This window comes from Vigna radiata, unplaced genomic scaffold, assembly GCF_000741045.1.
Source record: "Vigna radiata var. radiata cultivar VC1973A unplaced genomic scaffold, Vradiata_ver6 scaffold_262, whole genome shotgun sequence".
Taxonomy (NCBI): domain Eukaryota; kingdom Viridiplantae; phylum Streptophyta; class Magnoliopsida; order Fabales; family Fabaceae; genus Vigna; species Vigna radiata.
This window is the reverse complement of record NW_014543980.1, coordinates 201632-219074: the sequence shown is the minus strand read 5'-3', so window position 1 is coordinate 219074 and position 17443 is coordinate 201632. Positions and strand designations below refer to the sequence as shown.

The following is a 17443-nucleotide window of genomic DNA, read 5'->3' as shown; positions in this document are numbered from 1 at the left end:
AAAACAAAAGGGTTATTTATGTAAATAAAAAAAATGTAAAAACATGGGGAGGTGGAGGGAGCAGATGGGAAGGTCTAGGAAGCAACGCCCTCGTGTTATTCATACTCATTTTTTTATCTTCTCACTCCCAGATTTTTGTTTTGTTAATGAATAAAACAATAAAAAACAATACAGTACATCGGCAGCAAAGCACAATTATACCTCACATATTATTCATAATCACAAAAGTTTATATACATGAAAGGAGACAGCATTTGAGAAAAATAGAAACAACAGAACTAACAAACTTTTGACTTGACTAACGCACTTTTTTTTTTTTATATATATAAATATTTATCATAAACACGGGTTTGGATGGAAAATATTAAGAGGCCATTCATTTTTTTTAGATTATTTTAATTTTTTAATGACAAAATAATTTTTTTAGGTAATTTCAGAAGAAATTAAAATCTTAGTATTTTATAAGATTAACTGGGATACTTAAAATTAAAAAAATAAATAAATTATAGTCAAAGGATAACAATTTAAATCTTTTTCATATTGTTCAAATTCACGTTATTTGTATTCTTTCATCAATTTGATCTTAGTTGAGTTCTTATCGACTTGAAAAAGATCCATAGATTATTGATTTAGGTAAGATTGGAGTGTTATAATCTCAGAATTGTTTTTATTCAATACTTCTTTTAAACTAAAGTTAACCGTGTTTATTTTTTAATTAATATCCTTGAGGATATTTTATTGTTGATGCTAAGTAAGAATTTGTGTTTAACCAACATTAACCATAAATTTGTTAATCAATATTAATTATGTTTTTCAATTAAATTCAAGATTTTTTTTTAGTTCATATCAGCTGAAATTATTTTCAATTTACATCAGTTGATTTTTTTTCAGACAACATAGGTTGAAATTATTTATTGAAGTTAAGACTTTTCTAACCAAGATTGGAACGACTGCTTTTTTATTTACGCGAGTTGAGTTTTTTTATTGATTATCAATAAAAACTATTTTTCATTTACATTATTTGATTTTTTGTTATAAGCTACTATTATTTCTTTCTTTAAATTAGTTAATATGTTCTCAATTAATATCAAGAGATTATTTATTGACTTATTTTGAATTATTAATATTTTTTTGTATTTTTAAATAATTATTTGTATTTAGTCGTAATTAAAAAAAAATTATTGGAAATTATATTAAAAATGAAATGTTTTGAGAATGGTGAAATTCATTCTCTAAAGGTAAAAGTGAGAAAACTTAATTTTTTTACTAGAGAATCTATTGAAATATTCAATAAAAACATCAGGAAATATTCCCGTACAATTTAGAGAAAAGTATTATGAAAAATTATCCTTATATGTATAAAATAAAACTTTTCTATAAAACTAGCAAATACCCAATCATACCTTAGTATGAGTACACAAATGTCGTTACAACCTATGTTCATTCAAAACTAAAGTGATTATTAAATTACATTTTACTCTAGCACAAAAAATATCATATGTGTTACTCAATCTTCTAGGAGACTTTCAACTTTTTCCTCGTCTCCGATGTAACCAAGATTTCACTATCTATAGCCAACTTCTTATTTACTTCTTTTTATTTAATTTACTGTTTGAAGTTACAGTAATACAATACGACGAAGAAAAAGAAAATTATTATATTTATATTTTTTTTAGTATATCCCTCGTCTCATGTATTTTTATTTTTTTACATTCATTCATGTATATTTTATCCCTTTCTCTTCTTTCTGTAAAGATATAATAAGTAAAATTCAGTAATTTTGATTTAAAATTTTAAAATAAAAAACATTTTTTTTGTGACAGACAGAAAGAAACAAAACCACGACAGAGAACTTATGCTATTAAATTAATCGTTACAAATGAGAACATATTTTATAATTTTTGTTAAAACTGGTTTCTATGCAGAGTTGAAGAAACCGACTAACGTGACACCCCTCACAGAAGACGATGAGAAAAGAACAAAATAGTAGGCAACGAAAGAACCTAAAATACAAGAAAAACGTTTCCGTAACTCTCAGGTTTCATCACCGTGTTAACTTTCATCGGCCCCTCTTTTCTTTAATAGCAGGGTCAATCCACCATGAAATCCTTGCATCTCTCTCTCTTCTTTATCAGTATGAGTAAGATGGATATGTCTCCAGGAGGAGACATGCCTTCAATGCCTAATGGCACAAACGATATGCAATGTTGCATGATGCAGATGAGTTTCTACTGGGGCAAAGAGGCCACGGTGCTTTTCCGTGGTTGGCCTGGTAACAGTTTTGGCATGTACATCTTGGCCATCATATTTGTGTTTTTCTTAACCATGGCTGTTGAGGTTTTATCAAACCAACCACTCATTAAACCAGGGACAAGTCCCCTTGTGGGAGGACTCATGCAAGCTTTTGTTCAGTTTTTTCGCATCAGCTTCGTTTACATGGTCATGCTTGCTGTCATGTCCTTCAATGGTGGAATATTCATAGCTGCGGTGGCCGGCCACACCTTGGGCTTCTTCATCGCCAAATTTCGTGCTCTTGCTCTCGTCAATAAGGAAGAAGACAAAGGGTCTTCCTCGGTTAGGAACAATGTTTGATCATTTCTGTAATATGTGTTTATCAACTGACATGGTTTTGTCACACCTTATATTTCCTATTATATGCTTCTTTTCTTAAACTTCTTCTACTGTATGGTTTTGTGTTTTCATCACCTTCTAGCATGTGCATATATAATGTTGTAAAATATTATTATTTTATTGTAATGGAAAGTTGTGCAATTTTAATATTTTATTAATTAATAACAGCAGTCAAATTTTATGGATTGAAACGGTTAACTTATCTGTTTTAATTTATTTTGTTTATTTTATTCTTTCCTAGATCTATAAACAGAGAGCACTTTTCCATTCCAAATGACCTTAGTTTTTCTCATTCTCTTCTCTTCCTAGTTTTATTGTGAATTTATACGTATCAAGAAGTTGCGGTTCGAGATTTGTAAGATTTTTCTAACATATAATTCTCTCAATTAACTCTCTTTTATGGTATTCCCCTTTTTATGATTTGAGAGAGTATATGTGAAACTTTGATAATTTGTGAATCGGTTAAGATAAGTAAGCAATAATTAGGCTAAAATATCTAAAAAAATAAAATAAAATCTAAAGGAAATAATGTAATTTTTAAATTTGTTAGTAGAATTTTTAGAATGTTTATTTCATTCGAGCAAAAGACTTTGTCAAAAACTATAAATATCATATTTATATAAATATTTTTTTTTTGCTAGGAATAATTATATAAGCTAAATAGGTTTTATGTTACGAGGATAGTGGTCTATTCTGCAAAAAGTACGGAGGACTTATATCTGCAAAGCTCGATCTTTGAAGTATTGCGGTTATTTCTTTTTTTACGATAGTGTAATTTCTTTTATCAAACTCATTAACATGGGTAGATTTTTTTTCAAAAAAAAAACAAAATTAACTAATGGGTAAAGTCATGTTTTTCAAACATAACTGATGAATTCGTATTTCAAAAATACGATTATTACTTTTACATAAAAGTCGTCTTTCTTACTAATGACTTCCATTTTACCGTCACGATTATAATTTTCTTCTTTCTTTTAATTTATGGATATCCTGCTGTTAGCACAGGATATTTTTTTTTTTAATTTCTTATAATATTTTTCTCTTTTAAAGTTTATACTTTCATATTTGTAAAATTTTATATAAACTTACTATTTTTTTCTTTTCAACTATTTTTAATTATGTGATGAATGGATTTTATAAAATTTTTCATGTTTCCTTAAATTTTAATACAATAATCTATTTCTATATACTATTTATTTTGAGATATTTTTTAATAATTTAATTAATTAATTAAAACTAATATTTTAATTTCTTTTACTCTTCATTATTTGTTATTTTTTTAATTTCATATTAAAATTGTAATATCCTATTTAATAGTATCAAATTATTAAATAAAATATTATAAAATTGATAAAAAAATAATTAAAAACATATAAAATATTAATATATTATCCATCACAATAACTAATATATATATATATATATATATATGAGTTTCTTAAAAATAAAAAATACAAAATAATTAAAAAATTTATAAAAAATATTTTGTCCCTTTCTTGTCTTCAATCATAAATGTATTATCATTTACCTCAATATTTGTTCACATTATCAAATAATTATGGTAAAAACACAACAAAACAGAAAAGAGTAAAAGGAAAAATTAATGTGCAAATGATTTGGCCTAATTTAATCATAATATATTGATTTATAAACTAAACATGTAAACAAGTCATATATTCAAACAAACACTTAACACTATAATTAATTATCCGAATACATACCTACCTTTAATATAGGACTTCAAAACATAAATGCATTTGTAATGATATTTAAGCTTTGTAGAATTATAAATAAGGGGATTATTATTTTACCACATTACAAAAATTATTGGAATTATCAAAGGAATTTTATCAACTAAAATAAATATGTTGGTAAATTTAAAATATTGACGAATTTTACTAATAAGTTTATCTCATTGATAAAATCCATTGATGAAAATCCATTGGTAATATATATTTTTTTGTCGATGAAATTTTTTGTTAGTAATACATGTTTTATTATCAACAAATTTTTTATAGGTAAATCTGTCGATAATAATATTTTATTTACCGACAAATTTTTTCATTGGTAAATGAAATTTGTCTTATTAACAAATTTTATCAGTAAAATTCGTCTAAAAAGAGAGTGACAAATTTCCCGCCCACTACTTCTATCTCTGCGAACCATCCCCTTATCTCTCATTCTCGCTACCCTATTTTGCGAACCACAAGTGCTCCCAGTCGCGAACTACCGATTAGATGCAACAAAAGCCATAATGACTTTCAAAATCACCACTTATAGAGAGACACACTATGAGACAGACCGACTGAAACTTCAGAGGAGGCAACCCACTATGACGAAGCTCTATCTCGCCTCCACCTCAAATGAAGAACTAGATCCTGTGATAGAGACACCACCACGAGCTCTGGATTGGCCAACCATTGTGATGAGGACAACACTATTGCCAGATAGACAAAAGATTTAAAAAAAATCTAAAGATAAGAAAAGAAAATTGTAAAACAATGCTTCTAGAAAGAATGTGTGATTTTAAATAATAAAACTCTTTTATAAAAATTCTATTTATACTTGAGACTTTTTAATATTAAAATAATTAAGTTTCACCATTTTAATAAACTATTAATTTTAAAACATGATTTTCTACCTTCTTCCAAAAGTATTTTTATTTTTAATTAGATAAACTTATTATTAAAAAATAAAATGAATATTTTAATTTAATATGATAATTTATTAAAAAATATCTAAAATATAAAATATTGTTATATTTACTTAATATATATATATATATATATATATATATATATATATATATATATATATATATATATATATATATATATATAATAAACTAAAAAATTCAAAATAAAAAATTTCTATTTCAAATTAAAAAAATATAAAAGAATTTTAAAAAAGTAAAAGAAATTAGAAAATTATTTTTAATTTACCAATTAAATTATTAAAAATTATCTCAAAATAAAAAATATGTGATTAAGTTTACGAAAACATAAAAAATTGAAAAAAATCATTTACTATATCAATAAATTTGATTAAAACAAAATTACACTACTTTTATTAAAAAAACCATTGTGGTTCGTCTAATCGAAATGCGTAATCTACTGATGTTTTTATTTGCCTTAGAATCGTGTATTTGTTCGATCAATTTACAGATTTACGAAGAAGTCATCACACAATTAATGATTTTGTGCCCTTTCTTTTGCAGAAGATATCAGTTAAGTGACTACTTTAATTTTTTCTTTTTCAAAAATTCACTTGAACTGTTAATCTCCATCTCTTTTTTTTAAGTTTTTTTTATTATTTATGAATTTATAAATTAAAGTTATAGGCATAATTAATTAAAATGTTACGCTTTAAATGTTTTGATTATAATAGTGTTTTTTTATATTTAAAAATAATAATTTAGATATTTATTAAGATGTAATTTATTTTTATATATTAGATCTTAAATAAAATTATTTCAACTTAGGTTTGCTAAATTAAGCTTTTTTATGTGAATAAGAAGAGGGAAAACAAAAATTGAGAATAAGTATCTTACAAATTTTAAATTAAGAAGAAATGTTAGTGAATACAAAAATGAGAGTTTCAGGAAAATGGTCTAGTTAAATTATTCATGAGTTTGTTTCGTAATTCGAATTTTTTGGTTTTAGGTATGCCTTTAACCTGCTATTCAAAGTGGATGAAATTTCTTTTACCATAATTGTCATTATTATTATTATAGTTTTCATTCATATAAAAAATGTGTTAATGACAAGATAGTTTTAAAAACCTTTTATTTTTTGAAGTTTAATAAAATTATTTATCAAAATAGTGTTTATCATCATCTAGAATAACTTGTTATACGTTACATGACTAAACATTATTCTAAACGTTTGACTATCTAAACAATATAATAAACAATCTACTGGTTAGATCTAATATACTAATCATAGCATAGTCTCTCTTTCTCTGTTCAAATAACATATAAAATTAAAAAAAAAAACTAATAAGTTGATTGATATATATATATATATATATATATATATATATATATATATATATATATATTCAATTAAAATATGAAATTAAAAAGTAGCTAGTAGGTTGACACGTCCTTTAGCGGGACCGACCAAAACTTTTAATCCATCTAAGCACGGTGGATCACCCCACTCATTTTTGACAAATTAATGCCAAGTCGAATTAAAATTAAGATGGATTAAACTTACCTATTTTATTACTCTAATAATAAAAGATCGAATAGAATATTGAATTTAGAAATATATTACAACATTTATAAATAAATTAATAACTTTTCTTTAATAAATTAAACTTTTATATGAAATAGGCAGTGTGTGAAAATGAAAGTTTTAAAACATATAATAAGTTATTTTATTATCTGAATTATAAAAGTAAAACTAATCCAAATTAATTGAGTAGATTTTATTCATATCAATTGAAAAAGTTAAGAATCAAGTTAAACCCATTAAAAAATAAGTGGTTTAGATTTTATTTTATCCTCAGCATGAATCAATATAATAAGTGAACATACCTACTAGTTATAGAGTTCCATCTAGCCAGCCTTTCTTGTTGCCAATTAATAATTAGATTTACATACCAATTTTTGATAAGGAACACTTCTCATCTAGATATAGAGAGATTTATTTAACAATGGAATAGGACAATTAAAGAAAACGGTAAATACGTAAAGAAATGTTTTTTTTTTCTAATTATACTGAATTATCATTATTTTTTTATTAGAATATTTTAATGTAATCAGATAATGGTAATTATGAAATATAATGGTGTTGTTTTACTTTTATCTATGTATATATGTTACATGGTGTTGTACATGAAAAATCAGTGATGGGTCTCTATCGTCATTTGGTTGACTATAAAAATTGCTGTCCCTATAAACAAATTAGTATATGTATACAATCAATGTTTTGTCTTGTCAAAGATGTAGTGGCTTCACAAAGGTTCTATGTAATGAAAATGTTTTCATAAAAGTAAAATTATAATTTTGAATAAAAAATAATTATTAGATTTTTAATTAATATATTTAATGTAGTAGTTGAGAGAAGGTGTTTGAAAGAGAAATAGAGTGAAAAAAGAAGAAAAGGGTGAAAAAAGGGCATAGGCCCATTAAATAAATAGTGGTGTTTGATAGTTATGGCTTGTCTAAAGCCATATGCATAGTTGGAATGGGTAATAGTGGCACAACCTTAACCTTGTTAGGGTGAATATGATTATATGAATGGTAGATAGTAGTGAGATGGACCATCTACAGAGGTCAAATAAGATAAAAGAAGAAAACTCACTTATACAAATCCATGTCAAGGAGCAAATCACCCCAATCCCATTGGCTGCTACTCCCCTCTCCTTTCATCATATCTTCAAATCCTTCTAATTGAAAGTCCATTGAATATTCATTAACAATTCCTTGTTGGTCCAAGCATGCATATATGTTCTCTTCCTGTGATTCAACCACTTGGTTCTGTCCATCAGCATCAAATGTCAGTGAGGACATGCTGCTCTCTTGTTCAACTGCTTTCTCTCTTGGAGGGACTCCCTCACTCCTTTTTTTCACTGAGCTTGAACCCATATTCCTTGCCTGAGGCCTTATCACTTCAACATCTCTGCTTCCACCTTTATCTTCTGCTTCTTGAGCATTTAGTCTTTTGCTCAGATGACAGTTCCAATAGTTCTTCACATCATTAGCAGTTCTTCCTGGTAGCCTTCCTGCTATCAGTGACCACCTGAAACACGGGATGCAACCAACTTACCCTTCTTCCTTTACTCTATTCAAAACTTGTCTTTTATTTTCTATATTTTTTTTCTCCTTTGCCATATTTTCAAAGCTATTCAAAATTATAACAACTAAAAGTAAAAAGGACTAAAATGGCTGAAAGATATACAGATTTTTATCTCTTTTAATTCCAACAATAAGAACTTAATTAAAGAGTTCAAAATTGTATATATAAAGACATAAAGATTTTCTTTTTGAGCATAAAATAACTTCAATACCTACATGAATCTCTTGAGTAATTACATTTGTCTTCTTACCACTTCAACAAAAGATGATCAGAAAACATCTTCCTTTTGTTTCTCTGTGTTGAAAACAATTTTCAAAATTTTTCGGATTTTAAGAAATTGATTACTTAAAAGAATGGAATTTCTATAAAGAAACAGATTCCAAAACAAGAAAGTAAAAAGGGATTCAAACAAGCACTTAATCTCCTATCTTTCATGTCCTTTCTATGATGATGAATATGGTACATGTTATACCTCTATGCTTGTTTACAAAACAGAAACACCAGCATATATTAAGATATCTTTGCAAAAGCATTGGTGCATGCTATTACATAATGAAAAATACTGAAAGAAAGAGCACAACTTCTAAGGTAACCTGTTGCCTAATAATTTGTGGAGTTTGATTATCATCTCCACTTCTTCCTCCGCAAAATTTCCCCTCTTGATGTTCGGACGGAGATAATTCAGCCATCTTAGCCTACAACTCTTTCGACACCTGTTTAAACCTTCAACAAGCAACAGATTTTATGAGATAAAAAAGAATTGTAAATGGGACTAAACATGTTTCTATGTCAAAAGGAAGTAACCATAGTCACTCAGTCTTTAATTTCTGCATTGGTTTGATACATAAATTTCATAAAACATAACCAATTGCTAAAATTGACCAAACCATTTCACTGTTAACAAATTATTGGAATTGAATTGAGTTTACCAGCTAGCAAAGGAACACGATGCCACTTTCCTTCTCCATATTGTTGTATGCATTTCTTGAGCAAGTGATCTTCTTCTTCTGTCCACGCAACACCACCCATCTCTTCTCAGCTCCACACTCTGGGACCTTCTTCTCTCACTGTCTTAAAGCCTCTAGTACTGCTTTTATATATATGTATGTATGGCATATATGCACCTTTTGTTACTTATTGTACGATGTACCAAACAGCCAGCAAGGCAGTAGCAATATGCCATTTCGTGCCTCAAAATCATAGTAAATGGTCCAGTGCTCTTTCTGAAACTCTGAGGCTATGCTCTATGTTTTTAAATAAACATCATAAGTATATGATGGTGGTCCTGAAATTTGAAAAATCAAGACCTTTGCTCATACCAGAAGCTTGTCTAATTCCTATTAAAAGCCAAACCACCCCATATGTGTTCCTAGTTCATTTGTCATCTCATTTGGATTAGGACACTCTTATAATTAACGACATGGATAATTAGGCTCTATCATAAACCAAATTTTAAATTAATAGGGCAAGCTCCATCTTAATGATTTCTACTAAAAGTTTTTCCTTCTGATTCCATCTACCTTTTAGGAAGAGAACTTAAGTTGAAAACTATGATTGAAGACCAGGCCCGTAACGTTGTACCACATAGCATTGCACCAGACAAGAGTGAACTAACTATCCATCAACAAGTTTTGGATAGCCTTTATTAATGGCTTGGCAACCTCTAGTAGGTTGCTTGGGCATATCTATGCTTGCGGTCCATGGATGCATAGATTCCAAGATAAAGACAAAGGCTTATTAGAGAAAGGACTAGTTCAAATCAAACTGGTCCTTGAATCTTGGTTTTTGTTGTTTGGTGATCTTGACGCTGATATGGCTTTTATTATTGGGACCTATCTCTTCCTTTGCCTTCTGATAATGCACATGGTTGTCCTGATTCTTGCAGATTATGCACCTCCATTAAAATTGAAAATGCCATGCTTAAATTGTGATACAAATCCCTAAGAGGAGATATTTGTTGAGTCTGATGAACATCCGGTAGCAATATTGATGAGTAATCTCATGAATAGTTTTATACTGTCAACTAATCAGAAACAACTGATAAATATATAGCAGTTTGTGATCGAATCAAAATGGGCTGTGTAGTCTATTTTCTTTAGTTTACTACCATGTTCTCTTCTTTCTTCCCTCAAGAAATTACTATCTATACTTAGAAAGTGAAAAAAAAAAAAAATGGGATCTATGAGGATGGAACAATTTTATGGTTTCCAAACTTGTTTTCTTAGAAGATAATATAATTTTTGTTTGGTACGTTCATTTCCAATATTTAAGTAGATTTTCCAAAAGGTCTGTGAAAGTGACTGCATCAAACAAAAAATAACAATATACGACTAGTCGTACTTCCACAGTCTTACGTTAGCCAACTAACAAAAGTTTAAAGTCAATTTAGGAAATAAGATAGAAAGCAACACAAGTACAAGTGTACAATGCATGGAGAATAGGTAATAGAACATTACATTTACTTTCTGAAAGTATTATTTTAAAACCATTCAAATGTGTCAAACGTCACATCTTATGTGCCGTCCAATTACTTTACAGTAACCCAAGAAACATATCAGATCTTAAGCAACTATAATATGCATTAATCTAGAGAGTAAAATCCCATATGAATGGAGCAGATTTGTTGTTTTGCATTGGCCCTCTCAGCAAACAGTAAGAAAATTGACAATGACCATTAACAGGATGGCTTGTGAATGATAAATGAACTGAGTTCATATATTTTTCACATATATAATTTCCTGGCTGAACAAGTGTTTCCAAATTCATCAATGAATTCTAATTCTGTTTAAAGCAAGCATTTTAAATGGAGAAAAAAACCACGACTAGTATAACTTGTTTGAGAGCAGAGGAGATTTAAATGACATGAAATATGAATACTTTATTATTTAATTTAAAAGTTTATAAACAATAAAATTAACTATTTAAACTTAATTTCACAAGAGTTATTATCTCTTTAAAATATTTTTTCTCTATATTCTTTCTAGATCTTTAAATAGTTTATATTTCTTTTATAAATTCGAACTCATTTAAAAATCATTTAGAGTGAAATACTTCAGTCAGATCAAAAGTTCTTTGAATAAGTTTATCTTCACCTTTTTTTTTTTTTTCTTGAGTTGGTATTACGGAGACAGATACATGCTAATAAGTCCTTGCATGTGTGTTTTTGGAACAAAGATTAATCTCTGTCAATCCATGATCATGATGATGCGTTTAGGTTGTTGATCAAAATATTTTATATACATATTTAATCTTTTTGAGAGAGTAGTGAATTTGGGAGTTTACACTTGGTTAAGAAAGTTATAAAAGTAAGGGAAGTTAGTTATATTTTTTTATACCACCTTTGGGTAGATTATTTGGATTGGGGATATAATTTGGTAGTTTTGTGTTAAGATTATTTTATGTTTGAAAATATTCAAAGTTTTATTAAGTTTGATATGGATAGTATATGTAATAATGAATTTTGAAATAATGGTGATAATACTTTTTTGTTTGTAATATAGTTAATTTTCTTTATGGACATTACTAGTAATGTATTATGTGAATGAAATGTTGAACTATTAAAATGAATACGATAAATGGCATTATTTGTTTAATGGTGGATCAAATTGGTTAAAGAAAATCTCATTTGTGGATAAGAAATAAATTACTCACACTTTATGAATAAGCAATGGAGTTGATCAATTTTTTGGACATAAACCTAATTTGTGTATATTCGTTAGCCGATCAATTTCTTGTTGGGTAAAATATATTTGATTGAAAATTCAAGAGACTTAGTTGTTTGACAAGTAATTTCTTGCTAGGAAAAATCTATTTAGAGATTAGTTTAGAGATCAATTCTTTTGGAATTTAGGTCAAGAAGGAGAGGATGATTGGACCTATTATAAAAAATTTGTTCAATTATGTCGAGATTGTTGATAAGAGAAGCACTGGTTTAGCTAAACCTTAATCTCGCAGCATTGTGGTTTTTGATAATGACAACACATTATTAATAACACATGTATTGTTATATGCTACGTGTTCAATTTCTTATCGTGAATGATATCTTAAAGAACATGTTTGTGTTCATTCTCATATATGTATGTATATTCACTGATTTTATACTTGATACATCTTTTGTGATTGCATTACATATGTTTAAGAAAAGAAAACCACATGCACTTTAATGAATTGATACTGTGTGGCAAAACTACAAGTTTTAAGTCGACTTCATAATGAAGTAAGTCGATTAGAACTCATAACTTTGCACAAATTTTCAAAAATAGTGTTGTGAGTGATTTTGCATTAAAAAGTCTTTCAAAACTGAGTTGAAGTGTCTAAGTCGACTACACGCGCAGTGAATTCGACTTAGTTATTTGTTTTGAAATTCTATTAATGCTTTTGAGCTGTAACCACTATATTTCAACTCTATACTAAAGCATTAAATGCAAGTCAACTGAATTAAATGCAAATCAATTTGGTTGTTATGATTGCTGCTAATTTGTTTTAACTATTATAACTATCTGATGACAGTCGACTACATTAGTGGCAAAGTCGACTACAAGAGTGTTTGGTTTATAGAAAACTATAAATAGACGTGACTCTATTGATCACATACGGCTTTGGATATTCTAACATTTTCATTTGATATTTCGGATTGTGATCTCTGTATAAAGGCTCCAAGAACTCGTCAAGAAGACGATGAAGATCTTTCTTGGAAGAGTTTCTTAAGGAGGAAGTGAATTGCGCGTACTGTTTGATCAAAATCTGCACAGTTGGTGTTCATCATATTGATCAAGTTTTCTATCAATCTTTGGAAAGATTGTTGCTATCTTGTTGGGATTACAAGAGGTGAACTCGTGGAGTTATGGACACTTTGAGGATTGTTCAAAGTGGGTTGAAGATTGCAGAAGAGGGGATATCTTGCTGCAGATCCTTGTTTTGGCTGCCTATACTTTTAGTTAGAGGGTTAAAGAGATTGTCTATACTTTTGACGTGGAGGTCTTTATAGAAATCTTATTGTAAAATCCTTGACTAATAGAGTGCATTGGCTTCCTGGTTGTGGAAAGATACTGGATGTAGGCATTGAGGCCGAACCAGTATAAAAACTCTATGTTTGCTTTCTCTTTCCCTACTCTTTTACTTTAAGTCGACTTTACAGTTTACACAGTCAACTTTATATTTCCACTGCACTTAAACTTCTTATTCCTTGCGATTCAAGAAACTTTGTAAAGGTTTAAATTTTGTGAAAAAGATTTTGAAAAGACTCTGATTTTTAAACCTCACCAATTCACCCCTCCCTCTTGGTGTTGAAACTGAACAATCCTGTTTCGAACAAATTCGAAACCAGTGAAACCTTTTCCTTAAACCAGACTGACCACAAGACTTAATCATGCAACATATTTGGACTAAGCATTTTAACTAATTAAAGTACTAAATTAACATAAAATGACTCTGATAGTAAATCCTAATATAGTTTACAGAACCAGTATATGTCATATATAGCTTATTTGATATTAGAGAATAGTCCTGAAACAGACCATCACTATTTGTGGGTGAAAATTATCCTTTTTGGAAAATAAGAATGTAAACCTTTCTTGAATCCGTGGATAGAGGAATTTGGGATGCAACCTTAAATGGTCCTTTTGAGCCAAGTCACATTGTGGATGGAAAAACTATTTTGAAAAACTTTTCTGAGTGGTCTTAAGAAGAGAATAGGAAAGCACAATATGATGTCAAAGCTAGAAATATCATTGCCTCTACACTAACAGTTGATGAATTTTTCACGATATCTCAATCCAAATCTGCCACGGAAATGTAGGATGTCTTGGAAGTTATTCATGGGGGCACTGATGAAGTCAAGAGAGCAAGAAAGAATTCGTTGATTCAAGAGTGTGAGCTTTTCAGGATGAAGACTGGTGAAATAATCTATGAAGTCCAGATATGGTTCACTCATATAGTCAACCGTCTTATGGCTCTTGGCTAAGTCTTTGACAAAGAAGAGATCAATATCAAGATACTTAAAAGTCTGAATAGAAGCTGGCATGAACATGGCTACATTGTTTGGAAAATTAAGAGCGTATAAGCTAGAACTTGGAAGATTGAAGGATGAAGAAGAGCTTGAAGAGAAAAAGTCCATAGCATTGAAAGCAACAAGCAAGAAAGCCTCAAAGTCAGAGGAAGATTTAAATGTTTAGATGGACAACAATGAACTGATTTCCATGAGGGTAAGGAAATTTAATCAACTTATGAAAAGTAATAGTCAACTTACTAACCATGCAGGTAACAACAAAGCCAAAAAAGCTGTCAGGTAAAATGCTATTGAATGTTATGAATGCGGGAAAGAAGGACGCATAAAACCAGATTGTCCAGACCTGAAGCCGAAGTAGAAAGCCAACAAAAAGTTTCCTAAGGACAAAAACAGAAAGCAAAAATGAGCTTACATCACCTAGGAAAACAGTGATTCTGATACATCAAGTGATGAAGATGTTGATCATGAAGAGGAATCAAACATCTGCTATATGGCTGGAACATCATTGGCTGATTATGAAAGTGACACAGTGTTTGAGCAAGAACCAATCGAGGTGAAATACAACCTATTGCTGGATGCTTTCAGAGAAATTCATGCTGAAGCAACACGACTCCAATATAAGGTTAATCGACTTAACTCTGAAAGAAAAGATTATGAATATAGGACTAATAATCTTGTCACTTATAATGAGAAATTACAAAAAAAGTTAGATAAAGTTTTATTGTCTGCTAAAAATGTTAAAATTGAGACTGTTACAGTATAAAAGAAATGTGAAAAATGTCCTGCTCATGTGAAACAAATAGATTACTTGTCTAACACGCTAGCCAAATTTACACAGGGTAGAGATAACTTGAATGTTGTATTAAAGTCTACTGGTAGAGCAATTAACAAACAAGGAATTGGTATAAAGCTAAATCTAATAGAACTAGTACAAAGAAATTTTCTGATTTAAGCAAACCTGTTAAACATGCTTGCTTTTATTACAATAGTGTTAAGTCCCTGGCAAGTGTACCTGATCATTATCAAGTAATATAAAATGGGTAAGTCCAAGTATCGTTTCCCAAAGGACTCTTAGGCCTTAACTTTCATGTAAACTAATCGCGTAAGACTTGAGAAGAAATTGATTTTAAGTTTTTAAATGCAAAGACAAAAGTAAACATGCAAATGCAGTGAATCAGTTGGCTAAAAGAAACTATGAATGAATGGAGTTGTTGGGGTTCATAATTTCATCTTATCCACCCTCTTATATCTACTTTTCTTATCTAATTTGCATATTTATCAAATTGTCATGCAAACTTTCTTGGTCTACCCTTAACCCAATTCCTTAGCGAAAAGAGCCTATTACTAATTACCGGCTTGTTATTCTTAGCCTCCCCTAGTAACTAATAATGCATGATAAACAGAAGCAAAATACAATTGATCGCCCTACCCCTATTCCTAGGCGGTATTAGCATAATCAAGGAATTCTCATAGTTCATGACATTACTGTACATTCCCGTATCAATAAAGACAAACAACATTTACCAAATTAGTTAAACGATAAAAACATTAAGCAAAGGAAAGGACCCAACAATTGATAAAGATAAGCATATGCAAGCATATAAAGAAGATACGAATTTTGATATAAGAGAGTTTCAAAAGATTACATTGCTCCCCAACAACCTAGGGTTTGGTTCACCATAATCATGGTGAATCTAGATGAAATATAGTGAAAGAATGGAAGAAATAACCCTAAACTTGGTAGATTGGAGCCTAAGCATCCAAGGAACCTCCTCGAAGGTGTGTGGAATAGCTCTGGACGTTTCTTTCTGCCAAAAGATTGAGCTTTGATTCGCATTGGGGCTATATATAAAAACAGACAACCGCTCAGCGACTAATTAAACCGCTCAGTGGTTTCCCTCTAATCGAAGGACCACTCAGTGCCCAAAACTGTCGCTCAGTGCCCATAATTGGCCGCTCAGTGCCCAAAATTGGCCGCTCAGCGTCCAAAACTACCGCTCAATGGTTTGGTCAACATTCTGGTCAACTGGTTGAATTTTTTGGTGGACTGGTTGACTTTTCTGGTTGACTGGTTGACTTTTCTAGTTGACTGATTGACTTTTCTTCATTCTTATTGACTTTTCTACACTGCAACCATTTGATCTTCAACCTTTCTTTCAAGGTTTAATACCTATTTTGGTCCCTTCTTTGGGAGAGTTTGTTCAAAGTGGTCCCTCCTTTTTTCAAAAGTTCACTTAAGTCCTATCTTTTGCAAAAACGGTTCAAAGTGGTTCTTTTTGCTAACGGTGTTAAGTTCAGTAACGACAGACGTGACAGGTGTCTAACATCTGCTGATTTGGCATTGTAATTTGTTTTTAAATAAATATATAATGATGACGTGTAAATAAATATAATTAGGGTTGAATTAAAGAAGGATTTAGGGGTTTTGATGATTAGGGTTGGATTAAATCCGAAGCAGAAACGACGCGGTTCTCTCTGCACGTCGTCCTCTCTGTCGTTCTCTCCGCCCAGACCGCCTACTCAAAGGCCCTCCGCGCTGCCCACCGCTTCCAGCTCCTCCACTTTGCTTGGGACCAAAAGCTGGAAATTCTGTTCAGTGTGGTTTCTGCTCAGTTCGATGTTAATCCAAGTCTGAATGGATACATGCCAATAAATGTATGGAAAAAATGTGTGCAGAACATGCTGATCATTCTTGATATTTTAGTCCAGTACCCAAACATAGTGGTCGATGATTCTGTGGAATCAGATGAGAATGAAACTCAGAAAGGTACTGACTATAATGGAACAATTTTGTGTCTGTCCTTCTCCGTCTCCAGCTCCGACTGCTTTTCGTGCCAGACATCGCTTCTCGCCTCCATGGCTCGCAATCCCTATCCCGATCCCAATCACAATCCAGTTCCAATTACCCCAATCTTCTAACCCTAATTACCCCTAATTCATTTCTTTATTTTACCCTAATTAATATAATTTACACGTCACAATTATATATATTTATTAAAAC

At 30.0% G+C, this 17443-nt stretch overlaps 2 protein-coding genes across 2 annotated transcripts; one reads left to right on the top strand and one right to left on the bottom strand.

Moving 5' to 3' along the window:
• Positions 1 to 1878: 1878 nt before the first annotated feature.
• On the top strand, positions 1879 to 2764 carry LOC106755104 (copper transporter 6-like). The gene has a single exon (XM_014637201.2). It carries the CDS (start codon positions 2101 to 2103, stop codon positions 2590 to 2592), a length of 492 nt encoding a protein of 163 aa, XP_014492687.2. The 5' UTR covers positions 1879 to 2100; the 3' UTR covers positions 2593 to 2764.
• Positions 2765 to 7724: 4960 nt separating this feature from the next.
• LOC106755096 (transcription factor MYB113-like) lies at positions 7725 to 9567 on the bottom strand. Its single transcript, XM_014637194.2, has 3 exons — positions 9365 to 9567; positions 9029 to 9158; positions 7725 to 8378 (listed from the first exon to the last, which is right to left on the bottom strand). Exons 1-3 carry the CDS (start codon positions 9462 to 9464, stop codon positions 7937 to 7939), a joined length of 672 nt encoding a protein of 223 aa, XP_014492680.1. The 5' UTR covers positions 9465 to 9567; the 3' UTR covers positions 7725 to 7936.
• Between the last annotated feature and the right edge of the window lie 7876 nt (positions 9568 to 17443).